General features: G+C 45.0%; 1 protein-coding gene across 1 annotated transcript in view; it reads left to right on the top strand.

Moving 5' to 3' along the window:
* SEC16B (SEC16 homolog B, endoplasmic reticulum export factor) overlaps positions 1–17193 on the top strand; it is a 403213-nt gene that overhangs the window by 94296 nt on the left and 291724 nt on the right. Inside the window, exons 5-7 of the mRNA XM_078642040.1 lie at positions 9115–9220; positions 10063–10216; positions 13533–13693. Of these exons, the coding sequence (XP_078498166.1) occupies positions 9115–9220; positions 10063–10216; positions 13533–13693 (421 nt within the window). The remainder of the gene's footprint in view (positions 1–9114; positions 9221–10062; positions 10217–13532; positions 13694–17193) is intronic.

The raw sequence follows: 17193 nt of genomic DNA, 5'->3' as shown, positions 1-17193 counted from the left end.
TCCAATTTCTTCCACAGTTAAAAATTAAAAACAATCGAAAGATTTTCATGTTATAAAACAAGTCATTACCCTATCTGCCCCCATATAATATAAAAGTAATTAGCAAGCGTCTAACCCAGCAATCAATGATATCCCTCTCTTTCTTTTTTTCATACAGGCCCATAAGAACGTAGCAACCGAAAAACATACCAAAGGATCAGATAACATTTTTAAAAAGTATAATGCCACCCGGCATGGATTTATTTATTTATTTATTTATTTATTTATCTAAACTTATATTGCGCACAGCTACCCTCAATGGGTTTCCCGGCGCCAGGGACAGACAAGAGAAGAAAAGCAAGCAAAAGCCCAAACAGAACAAACAGTGCAGAAGGATCAATTAAACAAAAGAGTCTTCAATTTTTCCCGAAATGAGAGGAGATCAGTCTCGGCTTTCAAAGCCGGCGGAAGAGCATTCCACATCTTCGGACCAAGATAAGAAAACGAGCGGCCGCCCATTTTGGCCAATTTAATTCTAGGGACCAAGAATTTGCCACTGGTGGAAGATCTTAAAGTACGACCAGGCTCATAGACTTGAACCAGGTTCTGCAAATATTTAGGAGCAGAACCCTGCCGAATTTTAAAAAGAAGACATACAGGCAGATGCATCAAAGAAAATACCGGGAGCAAACGGGCAGATTCTCAGAATCTGGCCGTTTGCTCCCGGTATTTTTGCATTTGGGATGCATCATCCCAAATGCAGAAATCGCAATTTAAGGAATCTCTAAATAGTGATTCCTTAAATTGCTCTTGCATTTAAGGAATCCCAAAATGAGATTCCTTAAATGCAATGCATGAAACCCAAAAAAATAGCGAATTCGCTAATAGGGGGAGCAAATTACCATGAAGTTGAACTTCGTGGTAATTTGCTAAAACTTTGAAAAATTCACTTTTGTGCATTTTTCAAAGTTACATGTTGCGCACACACATGCCCTTAGGGCATGTGTGTGTGTAACATTTGTGCACAGGTCCATTTCAGGGGTGCAACAGGGTGTCCTTTGGACACCCTGGCACCCTTGAAATAGTGGAACATTAGCGGTTCGGTAATAGCTAATCGCTAATAAGGAATGGCTTTCCCATTCATTCCTATGGGCCTTTAGGCCCATAGAAATGAATGGGAATGCCATTCCTTATTAGCGATTAGCTATTATCGAATCGCAAATAAGGAATTTTTAGGAATCGCTAATAACATTGCGATTCCTACATGCATACCGTTTTGCGAGTCTTTAATAGCGATTCCTTAAAATTAGCTATTAAGGACTCGCAAAACATAACTTTGATGCATCTGCCAGAGAATGTTTTACATTGTACGCGGTTCGGGACCTTAAGCCAGTGAAGGTCACGCAGAGCCTTTGCTGCGGAAGATCTCCGGGGTACATTGCACAATAAGCGAGCTGGCGAATTTTGCACCACCTGGAGTTTGTTTATTGTGGCCTTATCGGCCCCAAGATAAAGCACATTCCCGTAGTCGATGCGGGAGATCACAAGGGCCTGGACGACAGTTCTCCAAGTAGAGCAAGGTAACATCCATAAGATCTTCTGCAACCATCTTACGGTGGAGAAACAGATTGCAGCGACCTTTGTTACCTGCTGTCTCATTGAGAGCTTATCGTCAATAAGGAAACCGAGGTTGCGGGCTACGGGGGCTGGATTCGGCAGAGGACCCATATCACAGGGCCAGTGTCGAGGGCCCCACAGATCTTTATTCTTGCCCACAATAACAACCTCGGTCTTATCACCGTTGAGCTTGAGCAGATGGTCGTGCATCCAAGCAGCAACGCGTGATAGGCCAGATTTCAAGGCAGAGACCTCATGGCCCTCACTGCTAGAGAGAGAGAACACAATCTGCGTGTCGTCAGCATACGAATAGATTGTTAAGCCGGCGTCCTCCACGATGGTGGCAAGGGGTCTGATATAGATGTTAAACAGCAGAGGGCTGAGAATCGACCCCTGGGGGACGCCGTATGCTGATGAATAGACAGCAGATTCAGCTTCTGTCGAAAACACCTGAAAGGTGCGTCCGCCTAAAAAGGAGGCAATCCAGGCCAGCGCAGATCCAGCAACACCAAGGGAGCGGAGAGAGTCAAGAAGGATGGAATGAGATACGGTATCGAACGCTGCACTCAAATCCAAAAGGATGAGTGCAAAGGTCTCCCCGCGATCGACACCGTGCCGAAGCCTCTCCGTCACCCCAAGGAGTGCGGATTCAGTGGAATAATGTGCGCGAAACCCGGATTGGGACGGATGAAGATATCCCACATTTTCGACAAACAAATTAAGCTGGGTGTTCACATGTCGTTCTAAAATTTTAGAACATGCAGGCAGCAGGGATATGGGCCTAAAATTGGCTAAGTTCGTGATGTCCGCGCCGGTCTTTTTCAACAAGGGAACGACCATGGCATGCTTCCACTCCTGTGCCATCGTAGACTTTATAAGAGATGTATTCAAAAGTCTCATTAGGACTCTCCGTGGCTCAAGGTCCAACAGTTTTAGAATTTTCATAGGGACAGGGTCCCGAGGGGAGCCTGACCTGATACTGTTCAGGCACGATAGAAAGGTAGTGTCATCAAACAAAGACCAGTCGTTGATGATCGTTGAAGGGAGGGGAAGACTACCAGAAGTAGCCACCAGTGAAAACTCAGCAGATGGCGGGGAGGTAGACAAAATTTCATGAATACGCTCCACCTTAGAAATAAAGAAATCAGCAATGGCATCGCACTGTGGTTTGTCCAGAGCCGGAGGAGAAGGTACCGTATCTGCTCCTGTTAGCTTCTTTACCATTATAAAAAGAGTCCGCGGACAATTCTGAGCCTGAGTGATCGTAGATGCCGTAAAAGTGGCCTTGGCCAATTTACAGTTAACATGGTAGCTCTTTAGTGCTTCTTTATAAGCAGCCTTACTGAGGGTTGAATAGAAGCGCCTCCATTTTCTTTCTAATGCCTTGCACTTGGCTCGTTGAGATTTTAACTCCTCAGAGAACCAAGGTGCGGGAGGATGAAGGGATCTGTGGTTATTAGATATAGGAGGGAGAAGTGCAGTTACAGCATCCCTTAGCCACTGGGAAACTGCGGCATTGGATTCTAATCCAGATTTTTCCAAAATCGGGATAGATTCAGAAAGATGTTGATTAAATGCCGCCATATTAAGCTTGTCCCACCGATAGGAAGGCTTGCTCTTACCAGCACAAGGCTTAACATTAGATGGATAAAGAGGTAACATGAAATGTACCGCAAAATGGTCAGTCCATTCTAGTAGGCGGGCCCTATGGGAGCAATCATAAGGTAAATTAGAAATGATTGGGTCTAACAGGTGACCTGCTGAATGGGTAGCCCCAGAGTTTCGAAGTAAGAGATTAAAAACTTCGAGATCTGACAGTAGCGACTGACTGAGGGTACCTTCAACATCCTCAAGATGGATGTTGAGGTCACCAAGAATGGTGAAATTAGCCGATTTAAGTAATACAGGAGATATAATATCGGCCAGAGACGATATCCAAGGGCCAGCATTGTCCGGAGGGCGATATATTAAAAGACCAGTAAGCGTTAGTTGAGGGCCAATCGTTAATTTGAATAGAGCGGCCTCACATCCAGGGAGGGTAAACAACTCCAACTTACATTGGTAAGTGGATTTAAAAATAATAATAGCGATCCCCCCACCCCTCCCGGAAGCCCTGTCCTGACGTACCATCACATAGTTGTTAGGAACGGCTATAGCAATGTCAGGTCCGGAGCTTTCGTGAAGCCAGGTCTCAGTTAAAAACAATGCGTCTGGCGACTCTTCATTTATGAAGTCAAACAAATTTAGTGGATTAAAATTAATTTTCCTTAATATTGGTTTTAGATAGTCGTTCCTTTCCTTCTCATATAGCCTGCAGACTAGGACTAGGTGTAATTCAGTTTGTTTTGGCTATTTGTCACATGGGTACAAAATGAGATCAGCTTGATTATAGGTTTTGTCCGGGTAGCCTAACATAAGTGGAATCATGTGTAATCGAAATCTAAGTAATATAAATCGTTGTTGAGCATTGGTAACATTTGCTACATAGAAAAATCCTCTCTCTGTCAGTGGGGGATTTGAGCGATAGGTTACAACTGCGTACTTCTCTTTATGATGTTCCCTCCGCTGATAATCCGCCATCTCCAGAAACATACTTTTAACCTTTTGGTTTGAAACCTTTCTGCACGAAGATGGGTCCTTAAATAATTGGTAAAGGCCAATTTTATTCAAACGTGTTTCCACATAACCCAACCACCTGGACATCCTGCTATTATCCATGTTCATTATTATTGTTTGTGTCAGCGGCACTGTATTCCTCTGCCAAATTGAATGCCACAGGAGGATGGGGGCCATTTGTATTGAATCTGCAATGTGAGGAAGGCCCAGTTCCAAATGAAGAATATGATTGGAGGCAGAGACGGGGAGGCCCACTAGAGACTTAAAAAATGTATTTTCAATATTTTGGAGTGCGCCAGTATCTATGGAACCCCACACTCCCGCCCCTACGTTACTGCTGCCTTGGCTTTAGGCTGGTAGATGTTTCTTATCGGTAGAAGAGGTCTGCCACCTAAGTTTTTAGCGAATGATTTTACCGCAAATAGACTTCTTTCCATTACGCCCTTTCTTCCTTCCACTAGCCTTGACCATGATAAATCCTTATCGAACAAGACCCCCAAATAGGGAAAGGAGTCACCCACCTCTATTCCCTCCTTGTCCACATCTAAGTAGGGAGTTCTGTCTCTTTTCCTTGCTCCTACTATGACTGCAAAGGACTAAGTATGGTTTATCCTCAAGTCTATTGAATCCATGAAGTAGACAAACGAGTATATCAGTTGTTGAAGGCCACCTCCGTCCTGGCGATCAACACCCCATCATCCGCATATGCCAAAATAGGTAGGAGTTGCAAATTAAATATTAGGACGTCTCTTGTAGTCATGGTGAGGGCCCTTTCCACTCCGTTTCTGTAAATGGAGAAGAGAAATGGGGCAAGGACGCAACCCTGTCTTACTCCTCTGGCGATTTTGAATAAACGTGTGCAGTCCCCGTTTCTAGTGTATCGGACAGAAGCTGTGGCATTAGAATACATCTATCTGATAACATTTAATATGACTGGGTCAACCCCCATTTCCCCCATTATAGCCCATAGCTTTTCATGGACCACACAGTCGAATGCTGCCGACAGAGTTTTGCTGTTGTGTCCAGCAGGGAAATTGGCCTATAGTTTTTGGGATTTGCCCTGTCCCCTTTTTTATAAATTGAAACGATAACACCTGCGGACCAAGACGGTGGGGCACCTACTCGGGCTATACTATTCATAACTTTCGTTAACAAGGGTCCCCATAATTCCGGTATTTCATGAAAAAAGTCTATTGGGACACTGTTTGGTCCCTGGGCCTTACCTGAACTGCATGACATCAAATATTTCTTTACATCCATGAATGAGAAGGAATGAGGAGCCTGCGGACTTGTTTCCATAATAGTGGGTGGCGTTCGGGGAGTTATACTTGAGGAGAAGATGTTCTAAAAATGGGCAGCCCATGCTTCCTCATCTACTTTGTTATCTAATGTGGGATCTGAGGGATTTGTAAAGTATGGTGTGTTAACTATCCTCCAGAAAGCACGGCTATTCCCCATTTTGGCTGCTCTATCACGATCCTCCCAGATTTTCTCTTTTATGGCCTTCTCTCTATTTCTCCTAGCGAGCTTATATGTAGCCCACAAACCCCTGATTTGATCTGGGGTCCTGGTTTTGATTTTCAAGGCGTACATCAAAGCCCTCCTTGCTTTTGTGCAAGGAGAAGTCCAACCAGCCCGTGTCAGGTCCCTTGTTTGTTTCTTTTGTACACGTAAGAGCCCGTTTTACGTTCTCTATGAGATCACAGAAGGCCGTCACAATTTCACCTGCTTCCGCCTCTGGCTCTAGGCAAATTGCAATCTCGCTCAGTGTATTTGATATGATTTCTGCAGTCAGTTATGGTTTATCAACACAAGCTCATTTTAGTTGTGTTCCATTCCTTCTTGCCATTATAGGGGTATCAACATTCTGAGTGTATAGGGCTTCCCCTATAGATACCTGCTGGCTCTAAAGCTGATTGGGGTAGGAACTAATATATAGTCAATCGTTGACTCTCGGCCATTTCTTTGGAAGGTTCCTACCATGCTACCTGTTGTAACTTCTACCTCAGCAGTCATTACTATATTTCGGGATCTTAACATCTTATTTAAGCTATTGCCATATTCGTTGGGTGCAAAATGATTTATTATATTCCCTCCCAAATCCTCTAAGCCACACATAGGGGCTGCATTATTTTTGCAGGGATGTATTTTAAGGTCTACCAACTATACAATATTAGGCGCATCGGTCCTCCTATTGCCTGCGGAGAGTTTCAAGGCCTTATCAACCTCACCAACAATAGGTTTAGGCTGAACTCATTATTATAGGTATTAATTAAGAGCCACCTGCCCTCGTGATATATCTCCAATGTAAGAATATGGAAATTAACATTTCGGGATTCAAATTTTATTACCTTCCCTGGAAAATTGTTCGGGATCAAGGTCAAGATACCCCCCATAGCCCTACCTGAAGGCACAGGTTTAGCTAGAGTTTGGTAAGAGCGGTACCCATTTACATAAATTGGGTCAGTAGACCATGTCTCCTGGAAACATGCAATATCATAGCCTTGCCATGTTTTCAAACAATTCTCATCACTTAGTTTTTGGGAAATGCCAGCCACATTCCACAACACTATTTTGAGGGCCGTTTTAATAACCCCCCTTTGTGGCTCAGGTGAGTATGGAATCATTTCAGTAAGGCAAACCAAATTAGCCTTATTCTCACCGTTAACTTGAGTGTTTTACGGGGGTGAGTGCGGTAAATCACACACTTCTAGGTCAGTCAACAGAGCAAATATATTCTCAAGGGTTAAGCCTTGACCCATAAAAGAGCCCCCCAGGGTTTTCCAAGCCTGGTTCTCCCTCTGAGATAGACTGTTTCATTGCAGTGATAGAAAAGGTTGTTTATAAAAATAGCCTAACGGTAACACAACAACTTTAGAATTCTTTAGGGGAATGTTACCTAGGTACTCTAAAATATATCTGACTATGAATTCATTATTAAAATGTTAAATCACACAATCTCCCAACATTTCTTTTCTTGCCGGGCCTACCCACGCTGCCCTCCTGGCCATAATCAGCTGGTTTTAGAGGTTTCTGGCTCCCCTCCCCCACCTCATTCAGTTTTTCTGTCAGCCAGTGTAGTGCTTTGGACAGCAGTTGAATTGTAGATTCCGGTTGACTCTCACTCATCAGTGGTGTATTCCCTAGCACCAATGCCACGTGTGCTGCTGCCGGGGGGAGATGTAGAGTTTGTGTTCGGGTCAATAGTGGGCCAACATGCGCCCTTTCCTCTCTTTGAAAGTCTGTTTGATTCCCTGGCCCTATCTCTAGACCTAGCGCCTTTCCTCTTCGAGAGGTGGAAGCTGTGTTAGAGGGTAGAGTTAAGTGGTTTATTGTGCCGTCCGCACCTCTTGTGTGTTGCCTGTTAGAATGGCTATTGCTGGCTGTGCTCATTGCGGGTCTCATATACGGTTTTGAGATCCGCGGTGGGGCATCGCTCAGGCTAGTAGTTGAGGGCTCAGTGATTGCGCGAATCCCAATCTCGTCTGTACTATTTGAGTTATTTGATTTATTTTGGGATTGAGTCCCTCCGTCCGATCTTACTCTTGCTCTTGCACTTAGTTCCTGGTGTATGCATTATCGTCTTATTTGCAATAATGACATTGTGCATATGAACCATAACCCCCCACATGCAATATTATTGGACCGATTCATAAAGGGCCTTGCACTTGTGGCGGAGGTCACAGAGTCATGGCGGGGGTCCCACACTTGTGGCGGGGCCCGCTATCTTGACAGGACCTCCACAATGGGTAACTGCAGTGCGGAGGTCCCGCCACAAGTGCAGGCCCCAGGCAGGACTGAGGGCTTCCACCTCAAGTACAGAGGCCCTCTGTGAATTCGGCCCTACGTATGGTATAGAGGAGGGCTTCTTGGTAGCACGCTCACTGGACACCTTGTATGTCGGACAGCTGTCCACCACCATGACTGGTGCTTAGCATTGCTTGTTTCTAAATTGGTTTGATGGACGTTTGAGCTTCAGTGATTTAGCATGTTTGATACATTTCCTGTAAAATTAAAACTATTAGGTGTCCCATAGGTTTCCTTGGCTTTTTGATGTTTTATTGAGTGTCCCAGGCATTTCGTGCTGCATTAGTACCCTTTGAGCATGATTGCAATCTCCAGTAAAAGGGCTGTGATTTCTGAGCCTGACCTTATTGTATGCATTCAATAATCAAATTGTATCATTATTTTATAGCGAATACACAACAGCTCATAATTTAGTTGCATAGCTGACGTTCTGCACAAATCGTCATATGTATTTGGTGTTTACAAAGAAACATAGCACACACTTCCAGATTACATGGATTGATTTCCTATATTTATCAAGGTATGCAATAAGATACCCGCTGTTTGAAACATACACATACCAAGCCAGTTGGCTTTTCTCCGTTACCTCTTTGAATTCTGAACTACTGTCTCTAATTTATTGTCATCGCTCTAATCTCAATGCCACCTCCATCTCATGCTCTCTTCCTGGCATGTGTCTAGATTCCACTCTTAATTTCTGTTTCTAATGTGTTATGCCTGGTACCTCTTGCTGCCGGTCACTGATTTCTCTTTCGCCATCAACCCTGATGTATTATTTGCCATCACCTTTTTGTCTACTTTGATTTCTCTTTTACTCTTTCTCTGATTTCTGCTTTTTTATTACCACCCCTTCCTTTCCTATTATTCTCTCACACCTTGATTCGTCTATCAGATTGCTTTCTTTCACTAATTCATTTTTTTAACTCCTTAATTCCAATTCACTGCTTCCCAATTTCTAATAACACTATTTTTCAGCAGACAGTATATGTCAAAAAAAGATGGAGCACTCAACATATCTTTTATTAGACACAATGGCAATCTATTTAAACGTATTTTACTTATCTGTCTTACACTTTAAACCGTATCTTGTTGTAGGACAAATAATTATGAAGGAAGCCATGTTAGGACCGCAGAACGGGAGAGAAATGGAGAGGATTTTCGATGGAACGCTCAGGAGGACTCTGGTGTTTTGCAAACCGAGGTGAGCCTACACCAGTTATAATACACAGAGTTCGGTCGGTGCATACATGTTCTGCAGTGAAGCACCTTCGACTGTTCCAGGGTTGAGACCCACGCACAGTCCTGTCAGTGCACTGATGTCCTGCCCCAGCACTCTGCTCTTCTAGGGCAGAGAGCTACACACATAGCTCTGTAGGTGCACTACAGTTCTATCTTGCCATATGCCCTCTTATTGCACGAGTCGGACCCAGCCTAGCTCTGTCAGTTAATCTCACTCCAGACCTAAAGCATTCTTTGCTATTGCAAAACTGAGACCCACCCCAATATGTGATTTGTGACCTTGTATAATAATGGTGCCTTTGACAAGCCTTATGATGACTTTATTCAGTGTGAGTAAATACACCTAATCTCCCTCTCCTCTCCTCTCCTCTCCTCTCCCTCTCCTCTCCTCCCCCCTCCCTTCCCTTCCCTTCCCCTCTCCTCCCCTCCCCTCCCCTCGCCTCTCCTCTCCTCCCCACCCCTCCCTTCCCCTCCCCTCCGCTCCCCTCGCCTCGCCTCTCCTCTTCTCTCCTCTCCACCCCTCCCCCCTTTCCCCTCTCTTCTCCTCCCCTCCCCTCCCCTCCCCTCGCCTCTCCTCTCCTCTCCACCCCTCCCTTCCCCTCCCCTCCCCTCCCCTCGCCTCTCCTCTCCTCTCCTCTACTCTCCACCCCTCCCCTCCCTTCCCCTCTCTTCTCCTCCCCTCCCCTCCCCTTCCCTCCCCTCCCCTCCCCTCTCCTCCCCCTCCTCTCCTCTCCTCTCCTCTCCTCTCCTCTCTCTCTCCTGGTCTTTCCTTCCCCATTTCCACTTTCCCACCGTATCCTTCAGTTCATCTCTCCTCATGCTCCCAGCTCTGCGGAACACAGTCTGCTCCAGCAGTACAAAGAGTCCGGCCTTTCTTCCAGCAGCTACGAGCTCAGCCAGTACATGTGTGACTCCTCAGACCCGTGCCCACCTGAGCCCTTGAGTCCGGTGGCAGCAGGTGAGTCTCCACCAGATCGGAAGCGGGGGCTCTTCTACTGACAGTGTACATCCCAGTGCATTCAGAGTGAGACATGGTTCTAGGTCGATTTGTCTAATAATTCACTTGGTTCAGTTTATGATTCAATCTTTTTACAATGTCTTTTCCCTTGCTTAGTTTATTTGGTAACTTTAGTTGCTATTGCACATTGCCTACTCTCCCATGCTCTCACATACCTTGCATTGATCTGCTACAATGTTTACCAAGCAGGCTAAGGAAGGTGTTTAGCCATGTGTTTTCTAGCTTTGGCCATAGAATATTTCTGTGAATGTGGTCAATGGCTACTGAGCTGTCTATAAAAGTGGGATGTAGGCATCCCTTCTGTTTGGTGTTTTTCATTCCCACGAGTTGAAATAAGAAGGCTTTGTCAATGGTGGAGAGTACAGCTCTGAATCTGCATTGGTACATGGGAAGGATCCCTTCAGCGTCTTAACATTCTTGTGTAGTTTTCAAGATTATGCGGCTTGCTTTTCTTATAGACTGGAATTATAATGTTGTTGAGCCACAAATCTGGGAAGGAGCAGGATTCTTTGCAGTTGTGGATTAGTGCCTGCAAGATTTTGTACCTCAAATTTGGAAAGGATTTGTTGTGAAATCAACTTGGTCCTCTGGCTCTTTAGTTTTTCAGACTCGAAAGTGTCTCCTTAGTCTGATTGAGGCAGCACTCGTTTTTTATTTCTTTTTTAAATTCCTCGCCAGTAGTAATTTCTGTGAAGTGGTTGGAGAGTCCCTGAGCTGTTCAAAGATTTTGGGTTGGGTTGGGTTGTTTTGAAAGATGTTCTGTAAGTGACTGACATCTGAGGTGTGTAAAATTTTGTAGGCGAGTACAGATGACTTTTCTGAGAACTCATAGGTGACCATCTTCCGGAAACAATTTTGGCATGATTCGCAAACTGCACTTTGTAGTCCGTTTTGTAGTACTACAAAACGGACTACAAAATGCAAATTTTACTTATACTATTGTGTGCGGAGTTCTACTCCCCCACTGTGAAGTCTCCACACACGTTAGTTAGGTTTTATCAGTAATTGCGGGAGAGGCAGAGGGGAACCGAACTGATTTATTCCTAAAATGGATGGATTAGACAGGAGTAAGAGGGGTTTAGTGAGTCCGAGGGAGGGGTTAAAGAAGGGAATTACCCACCCTCAGAAAAGTAAGGCAATTGCTTTACTTTGAGGGCAGAAAACATGTAATTTACACTTTTGTAGTAAGTTTACTCTTGGAGTTTGTGAATAATCTAAGTAGTACATTTACTCAAAGGTGTAAACTTACTCAGAAGTGTAAGTTACCTTTGAGAATCAGCCCTCTGTGTCATTGGCTTTGCTGTGTGTGGGTGTCCATTAGGAGTTTGGATTGTTTCTTTGAGATTTTTCTCATGGAGGGATTTTCATTCTATCTGCTCCCACATCAGTTATTTCTTTCTTAGAGCTGCATTCTTCATCAAAACAGATGATTGTCTAGGGGGGGTTTTCTTGTTATATTGTATTTAAGGCCATAGTTCCTTCTTGTAGGTTTTATTGCCAATTGAGAGAACGTTTCTGTTCATTTCCTCGAAAAAAGTGTATTTTGCATGTGTGCTTGCTCCAGATGCTAGATAGTCATTGTCTTCATTTTCATTGAGGAAGTGGTTTCTTGGTGTGAAGATTTATATTAGGCTCATCCACTCCTTTAGGGCTTCCTTGTTGACTTTGTTCCTATTTTATTCAGTCATCTTAGAATTCCTAGGGTTTTGGAGACTCTGGGACAGAATTATGTCATCATCGCTGGGAGCTTCATTAAATATGATATTCAGTTGAATATGGCCGCATTCGACTCTCCATGACAATTTGCCATCTGATAATTGGGACCAGTCTGCTAGGGGAATTAAGATGTATTCAATAATTGAGGATGTCTGTTATTGCGGAAGTGGAAGAATGACTTGTTTTCCTTCTGCTACAGTGGGAAGGGTGGAATCATACCGTTCCCGTAGCAAAGTTTTTCAAGGACCTTTCCTTTGGTGTCTTTTAGTGGGAAGGGTTGGTTTATGATTGAGGTTCCCAGGCCTTGCCTAGCTTCCACAACAGCTTTTTCTTCCTTGCCACCGTTGCCTAATTTGGTATTAAAGTCCTGTGCTTTAACAACCTAGGGCCCGATTCACAGAACTAACTTAAGACCAAATCCTAAACTTACTACCATTTTGGTATTCACAGAAGGCATTTACTCATTTTGGTATTCACAAAAGGCACTTACTCATTTATGTATTCACAGAAGTTAGGAGTCCTAACTTTAAGACTCCTAAATGCCTTCTGTGAATACCGAAAGTCTTAAAGTTAGGATTTTTCTCAGTTTAGGAGTAGTAAAGTTAGGACTCCTAACTTTAGGACTCCTTAATGACTTCTGTGAATACCGAAAGTCTTAAAGTTAGGATTTTTCTCAGTTTAGGAGCATTAAAGTTAGGACTCCTAACTTTAGGGCTCCTAAATGTCTTCTGTGAATACCGAAAGTCTTAAAGTTAGGATTTTTCTCAGTTTAGGAGTAGTAAAGTTAGGACTCCTAACTTTAGGACTCCTAAATGCCTTCTGTGAATACCGAAAGTCTTAAAGTTAGGATTTTCTCAGTTTAGGAGTAGTAAAGTTAGGACTCCTAACTTTACTACTCCTAAACTGAGAAAAATCCTAACTTTAGGACTTTCGGTATTCACAGAAGGCATTTAGGAGCCCTAAAGTTAGGACTCCTAACTTCTGTGAATACCGAGATGAGTAAGTGCCTTTTGTGAATACCAAAATGAGTAAGTGCTTTCTGTGAATACCAAAATGAGTAAATCCCTTCTGTGAACAGCAAAATGGTAGTAAGTTTAGGATTTTGTCTTAAGTTAGTTCTGTGAATCGGGCCCCTAGTTTCGTGGGGGAAGTTTGGCCTGAATGTGTCTTTCCAGGGGGCCTATGAGCACTTCAAATTCCTTTGAATTAGAAGTCTCAGCATGTATTTTTGCTATTTTCAGTGTTGAATTATCAGGACAATATCTGTAGCGATTGACCGGTAAGTGGTATCTGTCTCATCTTTTTCATTTTGTTTAGCCTGCAACTAGTCTGTAGACCTCTGGAATTCTTTCAGCAGGCTTTGTTTGCTTTTGCTTAGTTGCTAATCCCAGCAGAATTACAGGGCCCTCATATTGATTCCATTGGAGTCCTCTGTAGTTGCATAGCCCAAAGGGAAAATGAAATGGATTATTCTCTAAAACATGTCTTTGATGCCACTTTTGACAGTTTGTTTAATTGCATTTATTTTGTTATTTTGCAGAGGAAACTTCACTTGCCGCCTCACCTCAGTCTTTTACACCCCTGAAGTATTCCCTCCCCCATGTGGCAATCTGTTTCGGGGCAGGAGGACAAATGGTTCGTGTATGCCCTAACTATCCCACCGAAGGACAGCCTGCAATCATTGAAATTCACAGCTTGGAGGTAACAGTTCAGAGAATACCATGGGGACATGGCAGTGGGTAAGAGGGCTGCCCAGGATATACAGTGATCCTTCATTAAAAAATACTTAAATGGAGTCTTCCCTGGCAGTAGAACACTTGATTGAGACAGCTCTGAAAGGAGAAATCTGGACAGTTCTTCCCCTAATTCAACTCAATTTAGTTTTTATATAGTGCATGGCTACCCCAGCGGGCCTCCCAGCGCTAGATGCAACAACCTCACCGAGCTACCATAATGAACCAATTCACTTTAGCCCATTCTTCAGAAAATGTATGTTGTTAAACATTTTCTAAAACATACTTTCGACTGCTGACTTCTACGGGAGGCTGGAAGGGCGTTCCAAAGCGCAGATACAAGGTACACAAAGGAGCGACCTCCGCTTCTCGCCCTTTTGATCTTGGGTACCAGCAGCAGTGTATGATTAGTAGATCTCAGAGACTTCCGTGGGACTTACAGGGTAAGTAATTTCCTGATAATGAATTGGTCTTTTTCGTGGATTGCCCGATGCACAATGCACAGAGCCTTAAAATTAATTCTCATTTGGACTAGCAACCTATGTAGGACAAACTTGAAAGCTCCTATTCTTCAAAAAGGCTTCCAGCCACTTGATGGCATCCCCAGTCATGCCAAATTTCGTCATTCTCTGGATGAGCATGGAGTGCAATACCGTGTTGGAAGCAGCACTTAGTAAGTAAGTAAAAACGTTCAGAGCCGAGGCGTCTTGGTGCTGTGTGTAGCAGGGGAGCAAATAATGGTAGGTTGCAAACTGCTTCATTCCTGTACATGGAAAAGTCAGGTCTTAAACATTTTCCTGAACTGGGGTCTGGAAGTTTGAAACATAATGCTGGCTGGTAGTTCATTCCAGAGTTTCGATGCTCGGTATGTGAGGCTTCTACCTCCCCATCTGGCCTTATGGATTTTGGGGACCTGAAAGAATCCTTTATTGGCAGATCTAAGATTCCGATTTGGTAGATGCCATTGAAAAAGTTTCTGTAGGTTCCACATACCCTCCACCATATAGAGCTTTATGCACCAGGCACAGAGCCTTAAACTCGATGCGCTGCTTGATTGGTAGCCAATGAAGCTCCCTAATACTACTTGAGATATGATGGTAGTTTTGAATATTGAGCAGCACTCTAGCTGCTATATTTTGCAGTCATTGAAGTTTTAGCAATTGGCGTTTGTCAGCGCCCAGAAAGTGTGCATTACAGTAGTCGATACGGGAGAGAACTAGCGCAACTATCACCAATTTTCTGAGGTCTAAACGGATAAAAGGTAGGACTTTACGCAGGATTTTTGACAGAAAAAGCAGGATGATGTCAACTGATTGATCTGTCCGGCAAAGTTTAGTTGGACATCAAACAGAAATCCTAGGTTCCTAACCTTTACCGAAGGATTTGGGCTGTGACCAACTTCTGCCGGCCACCAAGATTGATCCCAAAGTCCCGTACTCCATGACTTCCATTTTGTCTGCGTTTAATTTGAGATATCTCTGGTGATTTCTCCCCATGATTTGCTTCAGACAATTGTGAAATGTCCCTGTCACGGTATTGGCATTTGAGGAAATGGAGATGACAATCAGCGTGTCATCGGCGTATGTTACCAACGAGAACCTGTGAGCCCTCGTTACTTGGCCAGAGGCGTAACATATATGTTAAATAGGGTTTGTGACAAAGCTGAGCCCTGTGGAACTCCACAGGGGAGGGAAAACCTCTCCGATGTAAAATTGTCCCAACACACCCTCTGATGACTACCTTGAAGGCGTACCATTCTATTGCCCTTGTCGATGCCGAACCCGCATTCTCTGCAAAATAATGGGCTATTCCATCACCCACCTCCTTCTGGAAGATTGGATCTTCTATTGTGTCAGGGCACAACCTCCACGTCGGAATACTAGATACCCCAGGCATCCAATGTAAAGCGAAACGTAACGGGTTATGACCGGAAATCGTTCTCGTGAGGTACTCCGTCTGCGTTATGGCAGGGATCACTATCGGTGAGCAGACCACCGTGTCCAGCCAGACATGGAGGTCATGCATTCCTGAGAAGTAGGAGTAATCCCGATCGCGAGGGTGCTGGGTTCGCCACGCGTCCACCAACCCCCAGCTATTCTGCCATGCAAGTCTACTTTTAGTTAACCTATGCACCGGGGAATCTGCCAGCGGTGGGTGGGATCTATCCAGCACTATGTCCGTCACAGAGTTAAAATCTCCTCCCATCACCAACGAACTCGCAAGATAATGTGCCAGTGATCCGGACAGCAGCATCAGAAAACCCACCTGGTCTACATTAGGCGCATACACACTGCAGAAGGCTATGTGCCTGCCCCTCAATCTACCCTCTATAGCCACGTATCTGCCTGCTGGATCTACCACTTGCTTTGTGGCCTGAAATGGGACCCCCGCTCTGATCCAAATCAAGGTTCCCCGTGCAAACGCCGAGTAAGCTGTGCTGAAAACTTGCCCCCTCCAGCGTCTCTGCAGAGCCAAGCCCTCCGCCTTGGTCAGGTGAGTCTCCTGGAGCAACGCTATGCGCACCCCTCTGCGAACCAAATAAGCATGTATCTTATGTCGTCGTGTCATGGTATGTAGGCCCCTCACATTCCAGGTAATGCAGCATAAATCAGCGGTATCTCCCATGTCCCCTGAGCAAAACCTGCATTCCCCCCATAGTTGCGGCTATCATACCGATGTGGCCCCTCCCCCAACAAACTCCCCAACTAACCCCCAATCCCACCCCCCCTAGAACAGGACCTAGTGACGCACCTCTAGTCCCCATCCAAACCAATATACTTGAACACTCACACCTAATCACAACAGCCGTCGCTGAGGGCACACCTTAAGGGTGATGAGGGGGGACTGGGTGCGAACGGGTGACCTCCCAGCCTCCGCGTGCCCTGCGTGCCCAACCCAGCCCTGGATAACACTCATAATTATGTGAAATCGAACCCTCCCCTCCCCCTCCCCTACTCACAGACCAAAACCCCTGCGGCAGTGGCTCTCTCAAGTCCGTTACACCTCATCATGATCGGCTGCCAAGCTGCTTCAGCCCTCATCCAGCATCCCATCTGCCGTTGCCGGCGTGACCTCCGGCATGTGTGTACTGTCCGCTTCCGATTGTTCAGCTTCAGATAGATCTCTGTCCTTTTCGGAGTCTGTTCGTCCCGGAGATTGGTGACTCTGCGAACTTGACAGTGCTGTTACCGCATCGAGGACGTCCCGTCGCGCTGCTTCCGTTTCTCGTGCCAGCAACCTCCCCAGGTTCCTCTGCCGGCACCTAAACCTCCTCGGCTTCCTCTGCTGTACAAGGTCCGCAGGTACCTGCGCTCTATGCCCCGTGCCATCTTTCCCCGCTCTGTATAGTTCCAACCAGGCACAGGCATCTTCTGGGGTATCATAAAAGTTCGATGTGTCATCCAGAATTACTCTCAGCCTAGCCGGGAACAACAGCGAGTATTGGAGGCCTTCCTCCCTCAACTCTCT

Source organism: Lissotriton helveticus, chromosome 1_1 (genome assembly GCF_964261635.1).
Source record: "Lissotriton helveticus chromosome 1_1, aLisHel1.1, whole genome shotgun sequence".
NCBI lineage: Eukaryota > Metazoa > Chordata > Amphibia > Caudata > Salamandridae > Lissotriton > Lissotriton helveticus.
The sequence above is the reverse complement of the archived record's forward strand: the minus strand, read 5'-3'. Positions and strand labels throughout refer to the sequence as shown.